At 48.6% G+C, this 15,455-nt stretch overlaps 2 protein-coding genes across 2 annotated transcripts in view; one reads left to right on the forward strand and one right to left on the reverse strand.

The window, feature by feature from the left end:
• DNTTIP1 (deoxynucleotidyltransferase terminal interacting protein 1) overlaps nucleotides 1-7,343 on the reverse strand; it is a 22,292-nt gene extending 14,949 nt beyond the window's left edge. Inside the window, exons 1-3 of the mRNA XM_007451645.1 lie at nucleotides 7,178-7,343; nucleotides 6,556-6,626; nucleotides 5,806-5,902 (exon numbers count right to left, since the gene is read on the reverse strand). Of these exons, the coding sequence (XP_007451707.1) occupies nucleotides 5,806-5,902; nucleotides 6,556-6,626; nucleotides 7,178-7,282 (273 nt within the window). The 5' untranslated portion in view covers nucleotides 7,283-7,343. The remainder of the gene's footprint in view (nucleotides 1-5,805; nucleotides 5,903-6,555; nucleotides 6,627-7,177) is intronic.
• A 537-nt stretch (nucleotides 7,344-7,880) lies between these two features.
• Nucleotides 7,881-15,455, forward strand: part of WFDC3 (WAP four-disulfide core domain 3) — a 10,685-nt gene continuing 3,110 nt past the window's right edge. Inside the window, 2 exon segments of the mRNA XM_007472245.1 lie at nucleotides 7,881-7,937; nucleotides 9,171-9,411. Of these exon segments, the coding sequence (XP_007472307.1) occupies nucleotides 7,881-7,937; nucleotides 9,171-9,411 (298 nt within the window).

Consider the following 15,455-nt stretch of genomic DNA (forward strand, 5'->3'; position numbering starts at 1 on the left):
TTCCCGGACCTGGGCACGAACCCGTGTCCCCTGCATCGGCAGGCGGACTCCCAACCACTGCGCCACCAGGGAAGCCCAGGAGAATATATTTTTGACACGAAAAGGTATTCATGATATTTTGTCAAGTGAAGGAAGAAGCAAGTTATAAAATAGTCTGGGATAGTGTGAGCCTACCTATGTAAAACAGCGAAAAACCAAACTATAGAACTGTAAGAATATATAGAGTAAAAGAACTGTAAGAATATATTAGGGTAAAAGCGGTGATATCATTTTTTTTTTTTTTTTGCTTATCTATCTTCTCAATTTCTATAATGTACATGTCTTACTTCCACAGAAGAAAAAACAACCACACCAGTGCCTGAGATGAACAGGTCAGGGAGGCCAGAAAAGATCCAGAGAGTGGAAAAGCCTAATCGAATTCTGACTTCGCCCAGTCTGAAAGAAACATCTGTAGACTGGGAGGGGTGAGACTTGGCCAGGGCCCCAGGATGTCAGCAGTCCCAGCTGGCTGGGGAAAGGAAAGGCAGAAGGTTCCTCCATTGGGTAAGAGGGACAGCTTGAGCCTGAAAACACCAAGGGACAAGGTGACATGAGGCCCCAAACCAAGACACCCGGAGCACATTTGTAACAATAGTCCATGTCTCCAGAAGAAAGGGTTGGCTCTCTCTGGTGAACAGAAAAATTCTGGAACCTATAACGCATGCTCCTCCTGTGGGAGACAACTATGGGGAAATGCTATCATTTTATGCTCAGAATTTTATATATGTGCCTTTGTTGTTAACATCAAGCCAAGGAGAAGAGTGTGAAAGCACTGGATTAGAGACCTCATGAGTTTAGGAGGAAAATTCTACAGGCAAAATTAAATGAAATGATCAGATGAGTTTGACTTCAAAACAAAAAACTGGAGATTAATACTGGTGGTTCAATACCAACTACTGACTATGGGAAAGCTAGTTAAAATAATCTGGATACTTTAGAACCAGCCTGTGAGGTGGGCAGGGCAACAAATATGTAGGGGTGAGTGTAAGCTACCTCCAGACATGAGAATGAAATTCAGTCATGAACAAGGAATTCTCAAACACTATTGGTAGAAATGTAAAATGGCACAATCTTTCGGAGAGAGGGACTTCCCTGGCGGTCCAGTGGTTAAGACTCGTGCCTTCACTGCAGGGGGCACGGGTTTGATCCCTGGTTGGGGAACTAAGATCCCGCTGTGTGGCGTGTGGCCAAAAAAAAACAAAAACAAAAACAAAAGCAACACAACAAGAACAACTACAAAATTTTCTGGAGACAAATTTTCTTGAGGAAAAAATATGTTTCCCCTTTTACCCACCAATTCCATCTTTAGAAATTTATCCCCCAGAAATACTCTCACAGGTTAACAAAGATATACATTCAAAGTGCTCAATGTAGCATTGTTTGTAATAGACAAAAACTATAAGTAATCCGAATGTTCTAGGGACTAGCTCATTAAATTGTGGTACATCCATACAATAGATTACTGTGCAGCTATTATAAAAGAATCAGGGTGAGCTATTATGTACTGACCTAGAAACATGACCAAAATATATTGTTAAATGAAAAAACTGAATTGCAGAACAGTGTGTGTAAAATGATCCTACGTATTCTTTTTTTTTTGGCCGCACTGTGTGGCTTGTGGGATCTTAGCTCCCCAACCAGGGACTGAACCTGGGCCACAACAGTGAAGGTGCCAAGTCCTAACCACTGGACCGCCAGGAAATTCCCTGATCCTATGTATTTTTTAAACATGCATGAGTGTGCGCGCACACACACACAAATAAATATAGGAGACTATGTCATTGTTAACAGTTTGGTATCCTGGGAGGTGAGTTTTAGTGACTTTGGTTTTTACTTTTATTCAATCAATGAATACTAATACGTACCACCTAGTCCACAATTTTGCTATATTTGCTATCGTGTATCCATTTACCCATCCCATTTATCCACCCATAAATCCATTTCCTAAGCTATATTATTAGAATATTCTTTTTAAAGGGGCATGCATTTAGTAATAACAGGAATAAATGAATAAAATTCACAATGTCTTGGATAAAATCAGCCATTTCTAGAAGTTATTTTTCTAAATATTTTTAAGAAAATGGGTAGCTGAGATTTGGAACATCATTAAACAAAGTGATCAGATGAGGTTGATCAAGAGCCTGGACTTACCTGAAGCTGTGATGTAATCAAGTCATTTGTACCTTGTCTAAAAACAAGTGTGGGGCTTCCCTGGTGGCGCAGTGGTTGGGAGTCTGCCTGCCAATGCAGGGGACATGGGTACGATCCCTGGTCTGGGAGGATCCCACACGCCGCGGAGTGGCTAGGCCTGTGCGCCACAACTGCTGGGCCCGTGTGCCACAACTACTGGAGCCCGTGCACCACAACAGAAAAGGCCACCGCAGTGAGAAGCCTGCACACCACACAGAGGAGTGGCCCCCGCTCGCCGCAACTGGAGAAAGCCTGCACGCAGCAATGAAGACCCAACGCAGCCAAAAAAAAAAAAATAAAAAATAAAAAAAAGTGTGGCAAGGACTTATTTGCAGACTACGTGATGCCACAAATTGTGTTTATCCAGCATTTGTTCAGGAGAGAAAGTTCCTGAATCATGGCATCCACTACTGGGACAAGCAACAAGGAAAGTTGCTTTGGAGGTAGACAATTCTGGATTGAATGCTGGTCTAGCCTTTTCCTAGGGGCTTAACCTCTCTATTTTTGCACATGTAGAGGTGCAGAGGCATGAGAATACTCGGTGCATTCTGGGATGTACAGAAGTCAGGGGCAGGAATAACTAGGTATATAGTGGAGTGTGGCCGATCACAGGGGACCATATGTGCCATGTTAAGGAATTTGGATTTCACCCAGAAAAAAATGGAAAGTCGTGGAGGGATTTTAAATAGGGGAGTGACACCATTGGGTTTACATTTGAGAGATCACTGGCAGCTGTATGGAGGGTGGATTGAAAGAGGGAAAGAACAGAGGCGGTTAGGGATTACAGTGGGAGCCTGAATGAGAAATAATGAAGGCCTGAACCAAGGCAGAGGCAAGGAATAGGGTATGCTGGTCAGATTGTGGGGTGGAAGGTACAGGACCCTGCTACTGGATATGGAAGATGGAGCAGAGGGCAGAGCCACTGGACTTTGGTTTCTAAGTGAATGATGGTCCCATTCAAACTTGTCCAAAACTGAGCTCCTGATTTCCCCTGCTTGTCTCCATCTTCCTCACATCAAGTCAATGGCAATCCTATCTTTACAGTTGCCCCTGGCAAACGACTCCGGAGTTGTTTACTTCTTTTTCTTTTACCGGGCACATCTGAATCATTAGCAAATCCTGTTGCTACCTTGAAAACACATACGGAATCTGATTCTTTCCCAACACCTTTACTGCTAACACCCAAGCCACTATCACCTCAAGCCTCCTAACTGGTCCTCCTGAAGTCTATTCTCTTTACAACTGTCAGTGACTTTTTTTTTTTTTTTTTTTGCGGTACGCAGGCCCCCCACCACTGTGGCCTCTCCCGTCGCGGAGCACAGGCTCCAGACGCACAGGCTCAGTGGCCATGGCTCACGGGCCCAGCCGCTCCGCGGCACGTGGGATCCTCCCGGACCGGGGCACGAACCCGTGTCCCCTGCATCGGCAGGCGGACTCTCAACCACTGCGCCACCAGGGAAGCCCAGAGTGACTTTTTAAAAGTGTTCAGATCATGAACTCTGCTCAAAACTCTCCAAAAGCCTCTATTTTACTTGTAATAAAACCCAAAGTCCTGTCGACTGGAAAAAAATGCACAACCTGAAAGTTGAGAGTTATGTTTTATTCAGCGGACAAAACTGAGGACTTGGGCTTCCCTGGTGGCACAGTGGTTGGGAGTCCGCCTGCTGTTTCTATCCTGAGTTCCCTCATGGCTCAACATCAGGGTGGCTGTAATGTGATGGCTTGATGGCTGCAACATCCTTTATTTCCGGATGTGGCAAGCAATAAATTTCATTCACAGTCCTCACCACGGCTTTAAAGTTCTGCCTGAGCTGAGTCTGTTACCTGTCTGGTCACCTCTCCTTCTGGCTCTGCTGGCTCCAGCCACTCTGTTGCTTTGAATGTGCAAAGCATGCTTCTGCCTCAGGTCCTTTGCCCCTGTTCCCTCTGCCTGGGTTGCTTTCCCTCCAGGTACCTGCACGACTTGTTCTTTCCTCACTTTATTTGGGTCTCTTCTCAAATGTCCTCTCATCAGAGGGCTTTCCTAGCCACAAGCTATTAAATAGCATTCCTGTTCCCTATAGGTCACTCTCTTCCCATTCTCTCTGGCATTCCCTGACAAAGTACACATTTATTTAAAGAGGGTAAGGACACTGTCCATTTTGTTCACTGCTACAGCCCTAAGTGCCTACCATAGTGCTTGCATTATGGTAGGTGCTCAGTAAATACTTTTTGAATGAATGAATAAACACAAGAGGAGAAGGGAAGAAAAACAAGAGTTCAGTCCTGGGCTTCCCTGGTGGCGCAGTGGTTGAGAGTCTGCCTGCTGATGCAGGGGACGTGGGTTCGTGCCCCGGTCTAGGAGGATCCCACATGCCATGGAGCGGCTGGGCCCGTGAGCCATGGCCGCTGAGCCTGCGCGTCCGGAGCCTGTGCTCCGCAACGGAAGAGGCCACAACAGTGAGAGGCCCGCGTACCGCAAAAAAAAAAAAAAAAAAAGAGCTCAGTCCTGAATATGCTGGGATTGAAGTATCCATGGGACATCCAGGTAGAGCCATGTATAAGTTTATTAATAGATCTTGAAAAGAATTTTAAATAGTAATAATGGTGATATTATTAAACAAGTAACAAAAACACCTGCATTCCAAGCACAGTGCTGAGCATATTACACTTAAGTCACTTCATCCTCACAATAGCTTGGCCAAATGTAATGGAGCAGGACCCTATGGGGCCTTCCCGGGGGCAGACCCCTCCCTCATATCCTCTGCTTTAGCTCCTCCCTCAAGTACCTAGATAACAGTATCTGATGCACATTTCCTGAATTGTCTTATAGATGCTAAATCCACCACCAAAGGGAAGAAATGAACTACCTGATGAATATGAGCACATAGCCCCCAGAGCCTAAGGATTAATAATGTTAACCCCTGTGACACCACCCTGTTACCTCACCATCAACCAATCAGAGAATTGTGCATGAGCTGATCACATACCCTGGGATGCCCCTCCCTCACTCTGCCTTTAAAAATGCTTTGCTGAGGGGGCTTCCCTGGTGGCGCAGTGGTTGAGAGTCCACCTGCCGATGCAGGGGACACGGGTTCGTGCCCCGGTCCGAGAGGATCCCACGTGCCGCGGAGCGGCTGGGCCCGTGAGCCATGGCCACTGAGCCTGCGCGTCCCGAGCCTGTGCTCCACAACGGGAGAGGCCACGGCAGTGAGAGGCCCGCATACCGCTAAAAAAAAAAAGAAAAGAAAAAAAAATGCTTTACTGAAACCCATTGGGGACTTTGGGTGTTTTGAGCACTAGCTGTCCTGGACTCCTTGCTTGGTGCCCTGCAATAAACGCTGCACTTTCCTTCACCACAACCCAGCGACAGTAGATTGGCTTCACTGCACGTGGGCAAGCAGTAAGACCCGAGTTTGGTTTGGTAACAAGAAGAGGAATTCAAATTACCTCCAAAGAGGAAAAACATTCTTGGGGGGTTCAGAATTGGAAAACTTTCGATTATCTGTGTGTACTAGAAAGAGAAACTGTGATGCAGGCAAGGACTGCCCATGAGTCTTTATTCCTGTTAATTTTTTATCTTTGTGTCCTTCTCACCTTCATGTACTTGTTGAAGACAGTCTGGATCTCCTCATTGATGCTAGGCTGCAGGACAGCTCGGAGAAGATCCATGGAGATGGCAGGATCTGTGAAACTGCATTCAGGAAGGAGACACAGTCAGGAGGCATGTCCCAAACATATCCTTTCCTACTCTGCCCAGCCAATTATTGAGATAGGACCCTTTAATGACAATAACATATGGCTTTTACAGAAAACTAGCCACATGCCCAGGTGCTCTGCAAACCACATAGATGCAGGACTTTATTTCATACTCATAACTCTATGGAATGGCATTATTTTTAAAGTGTTTTAGAAGTATAATACTTAACACAGAAAAAGTCTATACACTTTAACAAACAGTTTTAGTGAACATCCTTTTAATCACTACTCAGGTCAAGAAACATATATAACCAGCATCCCAAAGACCCATCTTGTGCTCTCTCCCTTCCCTGAGATGGATACTATTAGCCCCACATTTTTTTAACTTCCATGCTATTCTGCCTCTTTGGAGCCTTCAAACACAGAGCCTGTGAATGTTAGGGACCTTGGGCACTGTTGAATCAACATGTCCCCTCTTTTGAGTTCAGAAGGGAAATGACTTGCTCAAGGTCACACAGAGTTACAGAATCTGAATCTCCTCTTTCTATCGGCCGACGATCTCTTTCTCAGCTCTGTGCAGTGGGGACCTAAAAGCTGCCTCTCAAGCCAGTGCCTGGAAGGGGAAGTCCCACCCAAGGCCAGCCTTACCTTGTTGTCATCTGTGAGCGGCGGCCCCTCCGCTGTACCTGCCGGTGCTTTATCATTATGTTCCAAGGGTTCTGTGGAGACCAAGGGAGCAGATGTCACCGAGGTCCGTGACGCTGGGGTGGAGGTGGAGGGTGGGTATTAAGTTATACCTAGACATCCCTGCTTCTCAGGTGCTTTCACCGTCTCTCCCCGCTTGGGGTAGGGGGGAGGGCAGTGGTTGGAAGGTCCTGCCAGGGAAGAGGAACCGAGATAAAGCTTCCTGCCCGCAAGTCCCAACCCCACTTTTTCAGGAACGGGTGGAGGAAAGGAGTCAGTGTCCACCGAGGGCCTACTCTGTGCCAGATGATGCGCTGGGCGCTTTACCCGCATTTATATCCTTTCCCACAACAACTTTACGAGGCAGGGACTAATCGTCTCCATTTTCGAGAAGAGAAAACTGGCGCTCAGGGGCTTGACAGGGCCGGCCCACGTCACCTAGCTGCGGGGGCGGCACCAGAATATGAAGCCGGGTCGTCGGACTTCGACAACCACAACCCCTCGGCAGCACCAGCCGCCGGGTCCCCGCGGGCCCTGTCGGGCCCGAGCCCAGGCCTGGCCGGGGCTTCCCCGGGGGCGCCCTCACCGTGAGAACCAGCTGCCCCGCTGCGCCCGCGTCTCCCAGCTCGGGGCCGCCCCGCTCTGCCCCGCCGGGTCCCCGCGGCTGCTCGGCGTCTCCAGTGGCTCCCATGGCGCCCCCGACCCGCACAAGTTCAGCCCGACTCTGCCACCGGCCGGAAAGCCTCCCCGTGACGTCATTGGAGCGCGCCTCCCGCAGGCTCCGGAAGCGCGACGCAGCGAGCGCCAGGGTTACCGGGGGAACCGAGCCGCCGCGTCTCGCCGGGTCCCAGACGCTTAGAGGCCCTGTGTGTTGGTTGACCAGACTCCCTCTCGGGAGCGGCCGCGCCTCGGGTGTAAACTGTGGGTGTTCAGTCAAGGATCTTTCTCTGGCCGGACCAAGGCCCGTGAAGAAGTGCGGGTCAGGAGGAAGGGAGCAGGTTTCCTCGGGCTGGTGTTGGGGAGCGGAGGGGAGCGTTTGGTACCGAGGCGTCTGCAGTTGTCTCTGGAAAACTAGATTTTAATATGCCTGGCACTCAGCCCCCGGAATTGGATGGGCCCAATGCGAGGACCCCGAAACCCAATAAGAGGGGGTCTGGCCCATGCCATCCCGCTCACCCAGTGGTCTCTCCAGGCCTTGACCCCAGGGATTGCCTCTTGGCGTCTGAAGGCATCTGAATGAAGATTCTGGGCATCTCTCTCCAGATGCGTGATACTGGGATGGGCTGGGGATGCAGGGATTTAACAGCTGTGGAGTTCCCCAGAGCCCCTTTAGCTCTGCATTAGAGGTAAGACGTCCATGAATAGAATTGGATCTACTTATGGGTGGTAGATAAAGTTACTTTTATCAGGTCATAATACGGGGTAGTCGAAGGTGCATGAGTTTTGCAGATAGAAAGATCTGAGTTCAAATCCATTATGATATGGTGGTTAACACTGACTATGGGATTGGACTGCTTACCTTTGTTCTACTACTTATTAGCTGTGACCCACATTTCTTTCTGTGCCTCAGTTTCCCTATCTGTAGAATGGGGATAATAGTACCTAACTCATAGGATTGCAATGAGAATTAAGTGAGTTAATTCATGTAAAGTACTTAGAACCTTGGCAGTAGTAAACCCTCAAACAATGTTATCTGTCATTACTATTATTAAATTCCAGCAGCCACCACTTACTAGCTTAATGACCTTGGCTAATTTTCCCTCTGAACTAGTTTTCTTACTTCTGCAAGATTATTGTGAGGCATAAAATAAATAATGTGTATAAAACATGTTAGGTTATCAATAAATGTTAATTATCTCCACACTCCAATATCAGCCTTAAAACAATAAGGCAACTTTCTGGCACCAAACTCTTTGTCCCTATTAAGGAGGTTTTTACCCTTTAACATTATTAGGCTAAGCAATGCCAATAGGTATTGCTGTTAGGTATCATGGTTGACCAAAGGAATAGATAAAGAAAAATAAAAAGAAATATAGGAAGAAGAGATAAAGAAAGGGAGTATATATGACCTAGGTTACTACTTGAGTCATAGCAACTGTTCTTTTGGGTTTTGTCGACTAACCTTCATATAGTCCAAGAATGCCCTGTATGGGCTAGAGGGACCAAGATGTAGGTTTTTGGTGCATTTATATTAGTTCTGAACAAATCTAAGAACTGCTTTTCTGTAGTTTTTGGATAGTTTCTAAGCAGTCTGTTCCATTCTCTGTTTTCTAGGTTGCTAGGATGGACAGGAGCCACAGTGCATTTTATTAGCTTTGGTTCTTTTCTTTAGTTGTGTCTCTAGTCCTTTCCTCTGTCATTACAGCTGTAGCTGTGTCCTTCCAAAACCCTCTAGGGCTCTCTTTGATCCTTTATCCAGTGGCCATCCCTCCATTTCCTCAGCTGCCCATTAGATTCCTCATCATTGTTCAGGGATGTTGTGTATTTTGCAGAGTTTGATCATTCCCATCACGTGTGTCTTTTGGTAGTGCCAGGAATTTTCCCACACACCAGCAACCAGTCACTTTTCTTCTGGTCAGGAGAAGACATCGTTGGGGATTATTGCGAAAGGGAAAACTCTGTGGCTGGCCTTAGACCAATCCCCTAGTCTTACCCTTCCCTCGGCTGATGTATTGATACAAGGCAAGGTGTACACGTCTGGCCTGAACTGAGTTCTCATCTCTACCCTCAGCATCATCATCATGTCGAGCTGCCTCTTCCTCCTGAAGGCACTTCTTGCTCTTGGGTCCGTGGCATCCTGGGTGACTGCAGGAGAGCATGGTGAGCTATCATTTGGGATCCCTGGCTAACAGCAATAGAAAACGACTAGAGAAGTCATCCCCTGCCTCCTCCCAGAGTGAGGGTCCTCATTTGGGGAGATGGTCTTCTCTGTAGAACAGAACTGGACGCATAGATGCTTCAGACAGCCAGGATAGGTCTTCCTGGCTTTCTCTGTCCTCTCTGGACAAGGAGATAGCACTCTCAGTCTGGCTTACTAGAGGTTCTAGCTTTGCCCGAGGGCTCTCACCCTAGGGTGAGAATAGGATCGCCCCAAGCTTTCTGTCTCTCTCTCTGCAGAGTGGCTGGTCCATGTGTGGTGCTGGGTGCATGTTAGCGGCTGTGTGGGAGAAGGGGAAAGTGGTTGCAGAAATATTTTATTTTAAATTTATTTATTTAATTAATTTATTTTTGGCTGCGTTGGATCCTCGTTGCTGCGCGTGGGCTTTCTCTAGTTGCGGCGAGCAGGGTCTACTCTTCGTTGCGGTGCGCGGGCTTCTCATTGCAGGGCTTCTCTTGTTGCGGGGCACGGGCTCTAGGCTCGCAGGCTCAGTAGTTGTGGCTTGCGGGCTCTAGAGCGCAGGCTCAGTAGTTGTGGCACATGGGCTTAGTTGCTCTGCGGCATGTGGGATCTTCCTGGACCAGGGCTCGAACCCGTGTCCCCTGCATTGGCAGGTGGATTCTTAACCACTGTGCAACCAGGAAAGCCCCAGAAATATTTTTGACAGGAATTTTGGAGAGACTTAAAAGTCCCTGAAGTAAATTTGGCTTCCATTCCCTGTTTCTTGAGGCCTCGCCAGTTACCCCAATCTCAAGTGATAACTTTTGCAGTGAAAGAGGGAAAATGCCCTCGCGATAAGAACCCATGCAAAGAGCCATACCAGGAGGATGAATCCTGTCTGGCTAGGCAGAAGCACTGCAGCGCAGGCTGTGGTCGGCTCTGTCGAGGAGGCATCCCTAAGGGTATGTTGGCTTGAGAGGCGAAATCCAAGTCTCCTTTCCGATCTTGCCTCTGGGCTAGATAGACCCAGAGAGCTTCCTATCTCCTAGGTTGGCTCTTGAAATTTAGCTCACCTCTTTTTTCTCCTTTTGGGGGGTCTCCTCTCCTTTAATCACTCGTGTCCCCAGTTCTTTGCCTTCTGTCAGGAGAGAACAGGCCATTGATTATCTGCATCTTTTACTTTGAACTCAGGGCTGCTGTTAAGGCTGGCCTCCTTCCAGCCAAACCTCCCTAGGTAGCAGGCCCCTTCCCTGTACCCAGTGGCGTTGCCTGCGCCTGGCTTCAGCAGCTCCCCGGGCAGCTGCCCGTAAAGGGAGAATAGAGCGTTGTGCTCTTTGCCAGGACTCTGGAGGGCCAGCTCTGGAGCCAGAGCCTGGGAATCTGTCTCACGCGGCTCACTCACTGTCAACTTGTCAGGCCTGGTCCAATCTTCGCAGTGTTTGAAAGTGATGGCTGAATTGCGGGGGCTGAGGGTGAGGCTGGCAGCCAGGCAAGGCAGCCTGGTGAGCTGCCCTGGGCCCTGGCCAGCCCAGATGGGGCTTTCTCTTTCCTTGGAGCTTGGCAGGTTAGAGTAGTGATCTCTCTGCACCTCTCCCAGAGCCCACTGGCTGAGTGGGGTTCCTCGTCTGGTGGGAAGTAATATTTCTGCTGGGATATTAGCTAACTACTTTTCTACAGTTCCAGTCCTGGAGGAGGGCTGGCCCACTCACCCAGCGGAACTCGTTGCTACAGCCCACTACACAGGAAATTCCCCTTCCTGGGCTATGAATAATCTCTGCTTTCATTAAGCTCTGATTTGCCAGAAGCTTACCATAGCCTGTCCTGTCTGTTTGGTAACTTGGAGGAATGTCAGGGTGTCTGAGGGCACAGGGCAGACCCTGGGACCTGCTCCCCTGAGGCAGTTCGGGTCTGAGCATGGGTCTGAACCGGGCTCCTCTGCTTGCTGGCTCTGTGGCCTTGGACAAGTCCTTTCATCTCTTTGAACCTCATTTTTATCATCCTTAAAATGGAGATAAGGGTATTTATCTCATAGAGTGATAATGCAGTATCCATTTGGGCTGCTATAACAGAATACCATAGACTGGGTGGCTTATAAACAACAGAAATTTATTTCTTACAATTCTGGAGGCTGGGAAGTCCAAGATCAAGGTCTAGCAGGTTCAGTGTCTGGGAGGGCCTGCTTCCTGGTTTGTAGACTGCCGTCTTTTTGCTGTGACCTCATGTGGCAGAAGGGCAGTAAGGGCCACTAGTATTCATGAGGGCTCCAGTCTCCTGACTTAATCACCTCCCAAAGACCCCAATTCCAAATACCCTCACTTTGGAGATTAGGTTTCAACATATAAATTTTTGGAGAATACAAATATTCAGTCTACAGCATGCAGTTGAGAAGAACTGCACATAAGAAACTTGTACAAAACCTGCCAAATAATGCCTGACAGCTCATATTGTTATGCCCAGCACCTCGCTGTTCAGGTTCCCTCCCAACTATCTGAGGTCTGGCCTGTCTATTCACTTGCTCACTTATAAATGGATTCAATACGTATTGAGTGTCTAACCTACCTGGCATTTGGGCATCCTGGGGTGAGCATGGTAGCCACGGCCCTTGCTCTCATGGAGCTCACCCTCTGATGTGAGACACAGTAAATAATCATAAACGAGCAATAATAACCATCAGTCGTGATGAGTGCAATGAAGGAAGAGAAAAGAGAGCGAAAGAGGAGGTGTCATTTTAAGTTGGAGAATGAGAAGGAGCTGGCCATTGAGTGGAGCACTATGAAGAGGGAACTGCAGGGGCAAAAGCAGTAGAGTAGGGCAGCGCTTACTATTTTAAGGAGGTGAAAGGTCAGTGTGGCTGGAGAAAAGAGATGGAGAAGGAAGGTGGTTCCAGTTGAGGCAGAGTCCAGGCTTTGGGGGAGTCTCTGGGGCCTCTGTCTAAGGCTTTATTGTAAGTGCAATGGGAGGCCTTTAAAGGGGGCTATAAAAGCAGGAGAGGCCTGATCCAGTTTTCATTTTAAAAAGGCTACTCTGCTGGTGTCTGAAGAATGGATGGGGTGAATGTGGAAGATGGCAGGCCAGTTGAGAGGCCAATAGGCCAGGCTGGGTTGGGGGTGATCATGGCTCAGACCAGGGTGGTGACAGTGCAGACCTGGAAGAGTGGTAGACTTGAAGCACTTTTTTTTTTTTTTTTCTTTTTTTTGCGGTACGCGGGCCTCTCACTGTTGTGACCTCTCCCGTTGCGGAGCACAGGCTCCGGATGCACAGGCTCAGCGGCCATGGCTCACGGGCCCAGCTGCTCCGCGGTATGTGGGATCTTCCCGGACCGGGGCACGAACCCGTGTCCCCTGCATTGGCAGGTGGACGCTCAACCATTGCGCCACCAGGGAGGCCCTTGAAGCACTTTTGAGGGTGAAGCTGACAGGCCTGGGGAAAGAAGTTAGCAGATGTGGGTGTTGAGGAAAAGGAAGTGTCAGAAAGGGTGGTGAGTGTCTGGCTGGAGCTGTTGGGTGATGGTGGTGGTCTTTACTGAGAAGGGGACAACTTTGGGAGGAGGAGGAGGAGGTTTTGGAGTGAAGATTCAGATTATGGCCTAAGAGTTGTCCCCTCTGGCTCCCTCATGGCCCCCCTCCCACTGCATGAAAGTTGAACCCTCCTGATCCCCCATGACCCTCTGTTTTGCTTATTATGACATGTGCATTATTATTATTTTTTTAAAAACATTTATTTATTTCGTTGTGTTGGGTCTTAGTTGTGGCAGGTGGGCTCCTTAGTCGCGGCTTGCCGGATCCTTAGTTGTGGCATGCAAACTCTTAGTTGCGGCATGCATGTGGGATCTAGTTCTCAGACCAGGGATCGAACCGGGGGCCCCTGCACTGGGAGTGTGGAGTCTTTTTAAATAAATTTATTTATTATTTATTTATTTATTTTTGACTGCATTGGGTCTTCGTTGCTGCGTGCGGGCTTTCTCTAGTTGTGGCGAGCGGGGGCTACTCTTCCTTGCGGTGCACGGGCTTCTCATTGCAGTGGCTTCTCTTGTTGCGGAGCGCAGGCTGTAGGTGCGCGGGCTTCAGTACTTGTGGCACGTGGGCTCAGTAGTTGTGGCTTGCGGGCTCTAGCGTGCAGGCTCAGTAGTTGTGGCGCATGGGCTTAGTTGCTCCGCGGCATGTGGGATCTTCCTGGACCAGGGCTCAAACTCACATCCCCTTCATTGGCAGGCAGATTCTTAACCACTGAGCTACCAGGGAAGCCCTGGAGCGCAGAGTCATAACCACTGCGCCACCAGGGAAGTCCCATGACATGTACATTGTATCCTTCGTATGCATCGATGGCATGGGCTCCCTGTGTGTTTGGGTCCCCTTTTTCTGAAACCTCACTGCTGGTTGTACAGCTAAGAGTTGACACAGCAGGCCCAAGACTGATATTCTCAGAAAGGCCTGCTCACAAGATTGGCCTTGGTGGGCTTCTGGGAATTTGGATTTTGAGACGGTTCCTGCCCGTAACTAATAAGAGTGGTATGAGCTAGGCAGAGAGCACCCATGTGATCAGACCCCAGGAAGAACCCTAAGTCTCCAGTGAGCTTCCCTGGTAGATACCACTTCACATGTATTGTCACAATTCCATACTGGAGGAATGAAGTTATCCTGTGTGACCCCCTGGGAGAGGACTCTTGGAAGCTTGAGCCTGGCTTCCTCTGGACTTCACGTCGTGCACCTTTTCCCTTTGATGATTTTGCTTTGTATTTTTGTGCTGTCGTAAATCATGGCCATGGGTACAACTGTATGCCGAGTCCTGTGAGTCCTAGAGAATCACCAAAACTAGGAGTGGTCTTGGGGGTTCCAGACACACTAGTTTATTTATAAGTTTTCCTAACCCTTAAAATTGTCTACCACTGGGTCTTTTGGCAGAACTGAGCCGAGTCCCAGTGCTTGGTGATTTGGTTTTGGGTGATCGTTGCGGAGTGCAGGGGATCACCATGATGTGGATTAAAGGGCAGTGGACCTAGTGTCAGAGCTGGGGGTTTGGGACCCAATTCTGCGACCATTGACCTCAGGCCAATCCTTCCCCCTTCTGGGTGTCTGTCTATTTACAAGAGAAGAGGAGTAGGTTTGAAGGCTCAGAGGGCCCTTCTTGGCTTAAGAAGTTTTGAAACTTATTTTCTGCCAGCAGCTGGTATTCTTCCCTAGTGGAAGGTTGGAGCTGGGGCAACGGTAAAGACTAAGTGTGAGTATTTCCTAGGCTTCAGCTTTTTATTTTACTTTTCTGGTGATAGCTTGGGATCTTGGGATAGGGGCATATCTGGAGGCTAGGGATGACCATCCCCTTTCTGGCTATCATTCCTATTTCTCATCCTGATTCCTGCTAAGATACCTGTGAGGTGACTGGAAACCATGTGTTATGAGGAACTGAGCTTACCTAGCCTGGCAAAGCTAAGACAGTGAAAGGCAGAGGATGGCTAAAGAGATGGCATGAGCCATGTTTTTGCCAGGTCTCTGGGGATAGGAAAAGGACCAATGGATAGAAACAGATTTCGGTTGAGTATAAAGAAGGACTTCCTTATACCTAAGGCTGTCTAGCTTAAGTATAAGGATGGCGTAGTCTGGCTTGGAGGTATTGAAGCCCCCTTAATTCTCGCTATTCAAGCTGAGAGTAGGGGATTGTTCGGCAGGGATTCAAGCATCAGATAGGGTATTAGACTGGGTGGCTCTGCTGGGCATTGGTCCGAGGGGATGTGCTGTGACCCTCAGGGCTTCAGCCTATCTTCCAAGGGTCCCTTCATTGCTTCTAATATTTGACAAAACCCCAGGGACCTCAAGGAAGCCTGGCCTGGGAGAGGGTAGGGCTTTGGTCTCTATGCCTGGTCCTGAGGATGAGGGCAGAGGTAGCAGGGTGCTCCTGGCACTGGTTACTTCAGAGTTGGGCCCGGAAAAATGGTGATATCTGGAAAGTGTGGTATTCTAGGCCTCCACTCTAGGGCACACGGTATGACTTGGTGAGTTTATGTTGCTGTGTCTTTCCCTAACAGGGAGATTTTTTTTATTCCCCGCCTTCT

This window comes from Lipotes vexillifer, unplaced genomic scaffold, assembly GCF_000442215.2.
Source record: "Lipotes vexillifer unplaced genomic scaffold, Lipotes_vexillifer_v1.1 scaffold2049, whole genome shotgun sequence".
Lineage (NCBI taxonomy): Eukaryota > Metazoa > Chordata > Mammalia > Artiodactyla > Lipotidae > Lipotes > Lipotes vexillifer.